At 34.2% G+C, this 13,405-nt stretch overlaps 1 protein-coding gene across 1 annotated transcript; it reads right to left on the bottom strand.

The window, feature by feature from the left end:
* Nucleotides 1-7,227: 7,227 nt before the first annotated feature.
* Nucleotides 7,228-13,142, bottom strand: LOC132271574 (beta-glucosidase 13-like). Its single transcript, XM_059773005.1, has 14 exons — nt 12,735-13,142; nt 12,451-12,520; nt 11,234-11,292; nt 10,930-11,005; nt 10,570-10,647; nt 10,363-10,450; nt 9,760-9,997; nt 9,519-9,628; nt 9,195-9,439; nt 9,056-9,087; nt 8,726-8,825; nt 8,470-8,584; nt 8,116-8,315; nt 7,228-7,524 (listed from the first exon to the last, which is right to left on the bottom strand). The coding sequence occupies exons 1-14, from the start codon at nt 13,107-13,109 to the stop codon at nt 7,331-7,333; spliced, it is 1,980 nt and encodes a 659-aa protein (XP_059628988.1). The 5' UTR covers nt 13,110-13,142; the 3' UTR covers nt 7,228-7,330.
* Nucleotides 13,143-13,405: the final 263 nt, after the last annotated feature.

The following is a 13,405-nucleotide window of genomic DNA, read 5'->3' as shown; positions in this document are numbered from 1 at the left end:
CAACTTTTTGAAACTAGAGGGGTCAATTTTGAACAACAGGGGTGTTATTTGCACATTTTTGAAAATAGAGGGGTGTTTTTTGCACTCACCCCCATTAAAATTATAAAATTTCCTTTTTAACCTTTCTAATCATTTCAATGAACCAATTTAGCCCTCACACCACCAAGCCCTCCCAGGCAATCCTAGCCACACATATAAGAAAATATGTCCAATAAGATTATATAGTTTAGCAACAAACATTACACGTCTTCTATCTTCTCTCTCCTCCCAACTTTCTCTCTTTACACTGTCATTAGGTTCGAGACTCTGATTCAATCAGCTCTGCGATAATGAATTCTCCGTCGGAATCCCAGTTCACATCCCCGTCGTCGACGACATCAGCCTTCCATCATCTTCATCCTCCAAGAACCCCTCAAGCAGCTCATCCTCAGTCGCCGCCCGACTACCTCTTCACCGACACATTCCACCGATGGTTTGGTGGTTCCCTGACGCCATCAGGCATTCCACAAATCATCTTCAACGGTAGTTGTTGCTTCGCTCGTGTATGGGAAGGCGAAGGTTGGGTTGTTGGCAGCGGCGGTGAACACCCAAATTGAGGCGTGGATACCCATGGCAGATCACAAGGTCATCCTCGTCGACGAAGAAGAAAGTTATTGCTAAGAGATCCAGTGAGTCAAAGAACGAGATGTAGTCGTCGATGATGAACTAAAAGTTTGTCAGAGAACCATGAAACCTAAGTATGGCGATGTTGACGGCGAAATCTAACCCACCGATCTTTCTTGACGCCGACCCAGCACTGGCTACAACAACTCCAACGGCCACTTATCCTACAACATCGGTGGCCGCCTTGAGTGCAATGGCCTCGACAGCGCCACCCTCGCCCATACCTAGGGGTGGCAATATTTGACACGACACACTAACACGACATGAACACGACACGAGATAAGCGGGTTTGGGTTTAGGCTAATCGTGTTCGTGTCATAATTAACTCGATTAACTAAACGTGTCAGATAAATGTGTCGTGTTTGTATAAAAAATGACCCATTTAGCAAAACGTGTAGAATAAATATGTCGTATTCGTGTAAAAAATGACTTAAATGTGTCTTTTCGTGTCGTGTCAAGTATTGACCCATTTATTAAACATATTATGCGTGTCGTGTCATGTTACACGTATAATAATCATGTCGTGTTCGTGTCAAGGGTCTTAGACACGATTAATAATCATGTCATGCTCGTATCAGTCCTAATCATGTCCATGTCGTAATCTTGTCGACACGAACATGACACGCCAACATGAATTGCCACCCCTACCTATACCATAGGTGCATCAAGTGACCAAAATTTTTTTTTCCTTTTCTTCCCAACTTCTCTCTGTTCTTTCCATCCTCCCAAAGCACCTACCATACCACCACTACCCACAACCACAATTTCTCTCTCTCTATCTCTCTCTCTCTCTCTCTCTCTATATATATATATATATATATATATATATATATATATAAACTCTAGTTGACGTCAATGTCACAAATGCATCACTACTGTGTCATCCCCGTTGCTAGTCACCATCGTCAAAGCCCAATCTCATCACCCTGGTCGTCACCATCGCCAAAAAGACTTACAGAAGTTCCAAATAGTCTAATCTTCCCTCATCTCGACCAATCTCATCAACTATGAATGTTTCCATCAAATTTTTGAAGCCGGAGGTTGTGGGTGAAGAGGTGGTGGTTGGGTGGTGGTGGCGATGGTGAGTGATTCGGTGGGTTTGGGTAGACAGAAGGTGATGGGGGAAGAAAAAATAGGTGACTGGTATTGATCCCACACAAAGGGCAGTTTGGTCTTTAAAGAGTTTTGATATTTTACGATTAAAAGTAATAAAATATTAAAGGACAATTTGGACTTTTCATAACCTTTTAGGGGTTGTTTGGATGAAATTTCTAACAAGAGGTGTCATTGTTTAAAAATGCTCCAACTTGTATTTAGATTTCAATATGGCAAACCTCAGGGGGTGTTGTTGTAATTAAACCTTTTTATTTTTTATTTTTTTGTTTTAAATTTTAAATGTGTATCACAAATAATGCATTTGGCCGTTCAAACACTGTTTGGCTGACACAAATAGTGCCTTAACGGCTATAATTTTTTTTTAAAAATATAAATTTTTTTTTTTTTTTTTTTGGAGAAAGAAAATTCGGAGAGCCTGATGGAGTGCATATTTCTGGAGAGTAAAAGCTATCGACGTGGCTATTGAAAAAGCTGATGTGGTATTTTTAGAGAGACAAAATCCAAAGAGGCTGGTGCAGATGGCCTTAGTACTCTTGACAGCTAGTTATTTATGTCATTGGGCAACTCAATGGCGGTTCTTATATATATATATATATAAAAGCCAATCCTATCTAATTCACGAGAGTCGTCGTGAAAGGAAAAAAAAAAAAAGTGTCAAAAGTTCTACCAGAAATCTCTCTCTTCAACCACGTTTTTTAAACGGTTCAATCACTGTTCAAACAGCGTCAATGTCAGATAATCATTGTGCCAACCTTCATTTAATTTAAATAAATAAATAGACCAAGAGTTTGTATAAAATAAAAAAATATTCTGAAAAAAAAAAGATTTTTTAATTTAAAAAGATTTCTTAATAAATATTTTATTAATTATAAGATAATATATAAAAAATGTAAACGTACAACCAAAAATAAAAAAAAAAAAGAGTGAAAAATCTATGGTATGACTTTGGCATTGTTTTTGTTGTTGTTGCCGGCTGTAAAAATAATTAGACCATTTTCAATATAGACAAGAATGCACTTGAATAACAATAATTATATTGCACGGTTAAATGAAGTTCATTAACAAAAGAATTCCCCAGACTATATGAAGAAAAAGAAAAAGAAGTAGTAGCTGGTGGAATCCTTTTCTTTAAAAAAATCTTATTACACAATTTCTATAATATAAGTCTCATATTATGTGAAATATCTTATCATTGTCGATATGTCCAGCCTTAGAAAAAAATAAACAAAATAAATAATAAGTTAAAAAATGACATTGTTAAATTTGTTGTTCTTTCTTTCGTAGGGCTGACACAGAGGTACTTTTACGCCAATTCTTAACATCAGGCCTATTAATGAGTGAAGATATCTTCATTTTGAAAGGTTAATGAGTGAAAATATATTGTTAATGAAGAAAAGAAAATGAGATTTTGAATATTAAAAATGTTAGAGTTCAGAGAGAATGGAGAAATTATATATTGTATTGATGTGTATGAGATTTGTAATACAAGAGTATTATATAGGAGTGGTCATGTGTGGAATATATTCTGACAACCCTCTCAAAGTCAAAGTGGATTATATGAACCCATCTTAAGTTTGAAGACAATCCTGCCATCTTGAGTTTGAAGACAATCATTTCACTCTGATATAGCTAACGTGGCACTGATACTGACGTGGTTGATGACATGACAACTGAAGTGGTAGGTGACTTGGCACTACTGTTGGCACCTTTAATGTCCCAGATTTTTTTGAAATTTATTTTATTTATTTTTATGGCTCGTTTTGCGTGCCACACGGGCCCCGATGACTGTTTAGGTCATTTTCTTGAGTCGAGGGTTTAGAAGTGCATTTTAATTATTTTATGTCAAGAAAATGCGACAGGATTAATTTTAGAATTTTTTGAAAGTTAGGACGATTTCTGGGTTCGGGAACTTCTCCCGGTTTGCCAATTGCATTGAAGGGCATTGTAGACATTTTACACATATATACATATACATATATCTATATATTAGAGTAAATATTTTGTGGGACATGGAGGGCGTTATATTGGTTGAACAAGGGGGCAATTGGGTAACTTGGATTAAAGTAGGAATAAGGCAAAAGTTGACACTTGACAAATGAAGGACCACACACCCCATTTAGAATTGCCAACTTAACCATTCCCACCTTCCTCCATTCCCCGCCAACTCACTCTCTCTCTGTCTTTCTATTTCTCTCTTTATATCTATACATGCACACATATACCTCCATGCTTTGAAGCCAAATTTGGGAGATTTAGAGTAAGATTTAAGAGGAGATCAAGAAGAAAGGTTTGTTCTACACAACAAGGGCTTTGATTTGAGACCAACCTTGCACACACTTGGAATAATTCAAAATTTGGGTTTCCTTAGGGCTTGTTTGGCTAGCATAATTTGAGGCAAGGGTTTTCCTAATACTTTGTACTTTATTTTTCATTGAGTAATTGTGCTTTGAATTTTCCAATATTCATTCTCTAATGCAGGGTTATGATTATGATGACGTTGCTATGTTAATGAATGGAAAATTATGTTTATATGTGTTGAAAAAGTTGTTATTCCATGCTAAATACTAAGTGTTAGCTTGATAGAGTTGATGTGGTTTATTTAATGAGTGTGTTATCACAAATGTTTGGAAAATCCTATGTTTGTAGTTGATTTTTATGATGAATACCATGCTAGCTTGTAGCTAAATTGTGAATGTCTTGTTTATGCCATGGTTATCATACATGTGAAGTTGTAATCAAATTGATGCAATTACATTCATGTGTAAGACATGGTGGGGAAAATTGAATGAGGAGTGCATTAAGCCTTTTAGAATGGTAAGAAAGTTGAATAAGAGTGAAAAGTGAGCCATTTTAGAATGCAATTACATTCATGTGTAAGCCCGGGGCTAACTTGACCTAGAGGGAACACGGTCTGGTGTAGGATGTGTAACGTTGGTACTAGGCCCCAAATGGTTGCTGAATTTGGAACCAGGGATAATATTAATTTCACCTCGGTAAAGTCAGTTAGCATAGGTGGGGATTGGGTTAGTTTTAGACCAAGCTTTGGAATGGTTATGCATTGTATTTGCATCCATTGTGTGCAAGTTGTATCTATGCCATTAATTGGATTGAAAAGTGGTTTAAATTTCATAAAATTTCCAATGCATGATCGTGGCTTTCTTTTATTCCTTTTTGTGTGTTATGTGGCACAAGGAAGTCCAAAGTTAACGCCTTAGATAACTTCTATTGAGCCTCTGTGTTCACCCCTTCCTTTAACATTTTTCAAAAAACGGAAAAGAAGTAGAGGAAAATCATCAAAAGTCATCCTTATTTGTAACCAAATTGTCACCTTTTGAGACCAAATCTTTGGTCGCAAAAATCGCAAAAAGTTATATATGTTCAAGTGCATTAAGTAACTCATGGGTCATGATAATATTATCAATTATTTGCCTACCCTTAACAAATGCATTTTGTGAATGACTAATTAAAAATGGTAACACAATACTCAACTTAGCTGCAATAAGTTTGGAAATGCATTTATAGAGTAGGTTGCAACAGGAACTAGATCTAAAATCACTAACAGATGAAGTATTAGGATTTTTAGGGACCAAAACAAGGGAAGAACAATTGATTTCAGAGAGCATCCTCCCAAAAGTGTGGGGTTCTTTTTCTTTTTATTTATTTATTTATTTTTTTTATTTCAGCAATAATCTCATCACCTATGATAGAGCAAACATGCTTAAAGAAACAAGAATTATAACCATATAGATCAGGACTTTTAAAGGAGTGAAATGAGAGGATGCAACTCTGGATTTCCAAGTCTGTGGGTATAGCTGTGAGGGTGGACAAGAATTGGTTAGGAATAGAGTGAAAATGAGAGAAGAGAAAGAGTCTATACATGTGAATTGTGTGTAGCTTTGATCAAGTAGGGATTGAAAGTGAGAAAGAAATTCCTTTTGTAAATTTTTGTTCAAGGCATTGACATATATTTCAAAATGTAAATAGTTGGTGCAATGAACCAATTATTTTCCAACAATTTTTAAGGCTTTTAGCAGCAAATATGCTTTATCTGTTGGAGTGTAATTGTAACTTAAAGGCTTAAAAGAAATCAATGGCACCTTACAGAGATGTTATCAAATTGATATGGTGTAACTATGGTTCAATGTGATTATAATAATAATAATAATACTAATAATAATAATAATAATAAAAACCAAAGTATACTGAAGTGAATTGTATCCCAAGAAAGAAAAGTACAAAATTATTATTTTTGCACGTTATGGAAAATTATTCATTACTTATCAAATGTTAAGAGAGAAAAGTAAACTTTTGTGAGATATAATTTTTGTAATTGGCAAATTTCGATGTCAAAACAAGTTGAATCGAGTTGTAATTCTCAAGTTACTATATCAAGATCAAGATCGACTGCTGAATTGGAAGGTCATTCTAGTTTGATAAACTTTGATCTGCAAAGAATGCAAATAAGGTATGAACAGCACTTTAGGAAGTTGTTTCCCACTTAAGATACTATATGTATCTATATGGTATATTCTTCAAGTTACCAAAAATGAAATTTTTCCAAGTTTTTCAAAATTCTATCAAGTGGAAACCGGTACTACATTTGAAAACCGGTTCAAGAACCATAGTTTCGAAGAAACCATTCTGTCCTTTGGGAACCGGTTCCAAAGTTGGCTACCGGTACCAACTGTTGATACAGTTTAGGATTTCAAGTAACCTGTTCTGTTCAAACTTCCTATTTGGTTTAGAATTCTTCCAAAAAGTTCTATGCACGAAAATTACCTTTTCCTATGTATATCTAGGTCTTTTAAAATTCAATATAAACCCTGATTGTTATCTAGGTTGGTACGGCTTTTGTACTTCAACTTTAGAATTCCTAAAAGCCTACTAGAGAGATCTTTTTGCAGAAAATCAAAGTTGATTTTTCTATCATTCTTTCTAGAACACACACATAAACACAAAAGTGAGCTTAGAGTGTTATTCAAATCCTGATCGTGATCAATGTCTTGCATCTACAACGATCAAAAAACAAATCTACTTCTTCTACATCAAATTCAGATTTTGAAAAACATAGGTGAATTGATCACACTTTGAAAGAGTCAAAGCATTCAAAGAGTGTTATTTGATCTACCAGCGATCCTTCTACAGAGAACAAGAGTAAGCCTGAGGTCAAGAGCTGTTAGGCGGGACATCGCAAAGCCAAAAGATTGTCAGCTATTGATGTTTAATAAAACGATAGGATGTAAGCCCAAGTCAAAGCTAGTCCATTGTACTTTGTTTCAAATATAGTGGATCGGTTTACTTTAGACTACACAGTTCACGAGATTTTTTTTCGTCCAAACAGTTAGTCTATTTTACCAATTGGGATTTCCTTACTTTACTTTATTTTATCTTGAATGAGATTAATTGATTAATTACTAAAATAAGTAAAACTAAATAAGTAAATTTAGGTTTTTAAAATATAAACTTTCTACGCAAGTAATCTTCCGCTGCACAACTCACAACTTTATTTCAACACTTTAGCCTCAAATATCTAATTTAATATCATATGATACTAGCCAATGCGAGGAATTTGAATGACCACCCCATCTTCATTAACCCAAACGCGAACACGGTCGCTCCTAAAATCAAAAGTCGCCGGACTTCCAACCGTCATCACGATTGCTTTCACGGTGCTATTTTCGCTCTCTATCTTTGCCACAGCAGCCTCTCCAGTTGTCCCAACCAGCTCCGGCCACGACTCCTTAACTGCAAAAAAAATATTAATTAAAATTATTCATCATATCATGGCATCCCAGTGGCCTTATCGTGCCACTGGGATGGCATTGTTCTATCTAAATCACTAATCTCTACTATATGAAGGTTGAAAAATGAGTTTATGAATATGGTGGGAATGGGTTTAAATAGGTGAAATGTGTATTGCCTTAATTTTTAAAGCTTCCAAGTCATCATCGCCAATATCTTTGAACGTTGACATAAAACTCGATCCAGAGAATGAATCAAAACGGAAAATGCAAAGACAACCGAAAGTTGATTTTGTTTCACCGACACAGAGTAGTAGTAGTGAGTGAGAAGGTAGGTTTTTGGTTCAGTTAAAAGTCAGGGAATGTTTCGTGCGTACGAGATTCTTTGTAACTCCACCATAAACCAAAAAGTAACATAACCTTTATACTTTAAAGACTTGGTTAATGTGTTCGTTTATCAAGCGTTTAAATCTATAAACGAAACAAAATTTTTCAAACATATTTATCGTCCAGATCTGTTTTAAAAAAAATAAAATAAAATAAACAATTATCAATAGGATCCGTAAAAAAAAAAAAAACTAAAATAAACAATTACCAATCTGAGCCGTAATTGCAGAAGTCTCTTCCCCTCTGAGAAAATTCATGTACCACAGAGCAGAATTTTTTGGATGTCTGGCTAAGTTATTCTTGTAATCCACGTAGACGATGCCGAAACGAGTAAGATAACCATCAGCCCATTCAAAATTGTCCATCAGAGACCAAACAAAGTATGCCATTATGTTAACCTCATCATCACTGCAAAAAAAATCCAAGTCATATGTATATATATATATATATAAAGTACAAAAAATAATAATAACTAAAACTATATGTTTCACAATTTTCAAAATTAATTAATACTAAACTTTCTGTAATTTAATCATGAATAAGTTTTTTCCGGAGAACTTACTCTCTCACTTTTTTAAGCGCAAGAAGGTGCTCCTGAATGTACTTTGTCCTTGTCATCTCATCATTGCAGACATCTTGTATCGTTGTTCCTTTTACTTCATCTTTATCCATTATCCCTATGAATAAGACAAGGAGGTCCAAAAGTACGTATTTAATTAGTGTGTATATATATAATATCCATTTTATTTCAAAATTATACGATATTAATCTTTCCAAATACTAGCTACGAATTTAAAATAAATAAATTTAAGACTTACCATTCTCTGTAATGTATATTAGTGGATTATTGTAGTTATTCTTTATGTTTATCAAAACTTGTTCAAACCCTTCTGGGCAGGCATTAATCCATGAAGTAGCCTGCAACATCATCACATTTATTAATACTATAAGATAAGTACAAATTAAATGATAATTAATACTCTATTAATAAATGAAAACACTAGCTTGTATGCCATTCATTTCTGAAATTTACTACTCTTGAAAAAGTTGACTTTTTTTATTCTCGACCTCTCCCTTTTGAGGATAGGAGGAGGTTTAACTTGGATAAATTTTCTTTTGGTAGAGTTTGACTAAACATGAAGGCTTACCGTTTCACCAATCGATTTACCTCCCCACCGACCTACAAGCAATAATATATTATTGATCATTTTAATTAGTATGGAACTAATTACAAATATTAGAAGTTCAAATCTAAGAATTAGCTATAATTATTTCAGGACTTATTACTTGTGAGTAAAACATCAGAGAGTGGATGATAGACAAATGGTTCTACATAATCATCGTCAAAACCATTAGGAGGTGGCTGATATTTATTTTTGTCGAGTGCATAATATCCTGTATAGTAGTTTACTCCGATGAAATCATATGATTCTTTTAGCAACTTTTGCTGATCTTCGGTGAAAACTCGAAGATCTTTCACTCTCTCTATAATGGCATCCGGATATTTCCCATTTATCAATGGATCCATATACCTGAAAAAACAAAATGGAAGAATCAAACTTAGAACCTTCAATCATACAAGTTTAGCTAGAGGAACTACAATATACTCACCATCCGAACATGAAATCGGTTTCTCTTTCCCCAGCCCCTGCATTATCTTCATCATAAGACTCATAATAGCATGTCACGAGCACAATCCCCATCTTGCCCTTTTGAACTTTCTATAAACATTCAATATTACGTATTTAATTAATCACAACAGTTTTAATTTCGGACTGAAATCAACATCGTCATATATATATATAGTCTATATTTTTTGTTGATAGATTAATTTAAGTGGATGGAAATTGACCTGATAATTCTTCTTGTACAAAGCTGCTGCATTTGCATGAGCAAGAAGAAAGTTATGTGTGACGTCATACATGTTCAATTTAGTCTGCACATACCACGGATAAAGTCCACCCGGTGGGTGGGCACATAGTTGATACCCAAAAACAGCATAGCTCCATGGTTCATTAAGTGTGACCCAATTCTTTACCCGATCGCCGAATTCCCAAAAGCATAGGTTTGCATAGTCACAAAAATCATCCCTGTTATATATATATATATATATATATATATATATATATGTTGATGATAGATCAACGTCTTAATTAGTTACAATATTATAACAATTTAAGAAAAAGGAAAATGTAATATTTACTATCAAATATTTATCATACCCGCACTTGAGTCTTACTGTCTTAGTCATGTACATATTATATACATGCATGTGAATATGACCAGCAACGAAGTTACGTCTTGAAGTGCGTATACATCTATGAAGCTAAAATCCAAATGTACGTTTTGCAATTACCGGGGAAAAAAGTAATTCTATTGCTATTTAAAGACTCTACTGACTAATTTATTAGCAAGGTAAATAGAAGAATCAATGGATATAAACTGAGCCACTTACACAATTTTTTCACTTGAAAAACCTCCGTACTCATCTTGTAAGGCTTGAGGAAGATCCCAGTGGAAGAGAGTCACGTAAGGCTCTATACCTGTGCATATATATATATATATATATATTGAGATGAAAATTTAAAACTATGCAAGTTGATGCACAGATGGGAAGTTAAATTAAAATTAAAATACAAAGGAATTCAGGTTGATTCATGACCGTTCTCTACGAGCTCGTTAATGACATTATTGTAGTATGCGATTCCTTCTCTGCTGACTCCACCACTTAGCTTTCCAGCTGATAAATAACCACAATATTAAACAATAGTTAAAATTATAATATATATATATCAAATTTTATATATGACATACTAAGACCATGTATGAAATGCTTAGGATAACTCGATCAATGAGTCCTATCAAATGTAACAATGTCCTCTTGTTTTGAAACACTCAAGTTTGGTCGAATTAATTTTCAGTTGCTGAATGGTCTAAAATTTTTAATCACTTGAATTCTTTAATTATGATGGTGCTCAAATTCCACCCATAAATACATAAGAAAGAAAAGATGGATACTTACTTGGCAATATTCTAGACCATGAAAATGATATTCTGTAGGCATCAACACCCAGATTCTTTAACATATGCACGTCTTCCTACAACATGGTTAGAGAAAAATTGGAAGTGAATGTTAAATCTTCTTGTATAATTATCTAATTCAAACTCAATTAATGTAAGTATTAAATGATTTAGTAAAGTTCAGACTTAATTTATGGCAGTATTTTCTGGTAAATTTTCTTAATTTACGGGGAAAAAAATCTAATGATTGGATTAACTAAATGACTTATATGGTGTAAAATGGTAACTCGAAAAGAAAGTTGTACCTTGTATCGATGAAAAGAGTCAACTGCCACATCTCCGTTACTACCGTCTGCAATCTTTTCTGTAATTTTTTTGATAAATATTGTCAAAGACGTGAAGATGGATCTCACATCCAATATCCTTAGCACAAGCTCAAATATATACATGAATATATAAATATAATGTCTCAACAATTAAAAACGAAGAAAAAACAATATGTTTGTGCACATATATATATATATATTATATTACACACATGCAAATCACAAATAATCATAACTTTGTAACTTAATTACCAAAAAAAAAACTCCCAATAGTAACCTAATAGGCTAATACCTGCATATTCTCAGTTACCTTTGAAAAAATTATGTACAATATTTGATAATTTACTCACCCATAAATGAAAATATTATCATCTTCACCACCAATATGTCACAATGATAGAATGATACGTGTCCATTTAAATTCAAAATATGTATAAAAGATAAATTAATTCTTATTTTATATTTTGAATTTAAAGTGGATTCATCTCATTGTGCCAGTTCAACATTGTTAAAAGAATTTTTTAAAAAAAAAACATTGTTAAAAGAAATATTAGATATATATCCATGTGTAGCGATAATATAGTACTCCAGTCTAATAAACATTTATCATTTGCCTTTTAATAGAAAATAATTACTGCAGCCATGTGTTATATTGCATGGAAAGATGCTGGAAGAGCATGATTGCTTTTTAATCTCCATTGATTAATTAATTAAGGATCTTTTAGTTTGCAATCTAATGAAAGAAAAAAAATGCCATTGTAAATTTTTTGATTATTTGGTTGTCATAGTAATAAGAGAGAATAAAAATATATATATTTCATAGAATATATTTATTTAATGGGAGAAGGGGAGCTTCTAGGTTTCTAGAGAAATAAGTCAGAACTGGTACGTCTTCAAGCTAGCTACCTGGTTCTTTTTTTTTTTCTTGGTTTAAAGGTAAGCTTTATAAAAATAAAAAATAGAAGAATGTAGCTAGCTGGGTTAATGTGGTGTTCTTGGCCATATTGGTGTTTTGTTTTTTGTTTTTTTGTCTCCCCGGGAAGGTCAAACAATTATATATATGTGTATAAGATTTACAATGAAGGAATGTTTAGGTCTGTACTCCTTCACTAGCGCGCGCGCGCGCACACATATATATATATATGTATGTATGTATGTGTATAGGTGATTTTTAATGGGAGCTAGGAGAGAGAGACCAGGGAATTCATGTGTAAAAGTGTCCCAGATACTAGGGCCTCTGCCACCTTGATTTACTCCGCCTTCAATCTGAAAGAAAAGCAAACGAAATAATTTAAAAAATATAAGACGCGCAGTACAGCACAATGCAGATGCATGCATATATAGGTTAACGTACGTATGACTTTGGAAATTAATTAGTAAGCTTTTATATATTTAAATTATATACATGAACTAAAATTAATTAAGTAGAATAATTGCTATAAAATTAAAGGTGGAGCAATGTACGTGCATGCAATAGTACCTGATATGAAGCTGATCCTACTCCGAAGATAAAATCTTCAGGAAAATCGCTACGTTTGATTTCCACTATTTCTCCAGTTGTGGAACTGGTGCACATAGCGAGAACAGGACGACGGATATTGGTGGTTGAGTATCTCATAATTTGAGGCTTCATATAAGTACTCCTCCTAGTAGTGAGGGCAGGGCGGGTACTGGTATTGACGGAATATCCCATAACGGAAGGACTAGTTGAACTCCTCCTCCCTGGAGTAGCCGGGAGAAGGTGGCGGGTGGTGGTGGATGATCTCGTGACAGAAAGGGAATTGAAATTAGTGGGAAAAGCAGTAGTAGTGAGGGCAGGGAAGATGGCATGAGTAGTACTGGAAAAGATTGCCATGATCGAGTACTATACCTTGATCGATATACAGATTTTGTTTCAAATTTGATGCACCAAAGCTTCACCCTCCCGTTGGTTTATATAGTGCATGCAAGGAGCGTTGCCTTCCTCACATGTTACCCCTCGTTAATGACTCCATTTCCTCATGTGATAGCCCTCATTACGAGGGAGGACCACCGCGTACAACCTGAAAACACCTACCCGTGCATTTTTCCTCACTAAAAATAATTATTCTAATGGTTTTATGACTTTGTCGTGAACTCCATTAAACGCACCTATACTATTTTTATCTTAGG

Source organism: Cornus florida, unplaced genomic scaffold, assembly GCF_030987335.1.
Source record: "Cornus florida cultivar Cherokee Brave unplaced genomic scaffold, ASM3098733v1 CherokeeBrave_3.0.0_Hap2_Chr08, whole genome shotgun sequence".
Classification (NCBI taxonomy): Eukaryota; Viridiplantae; Streptophyta; class Magnoliopsida; order Cornales; family Cornaceae; genus Cornus; species Cornus florida.
Note: the sequence above shows the minus strand (reverse complement) of the source record. Positions and strands in the feature narration are given on the sequence as shown.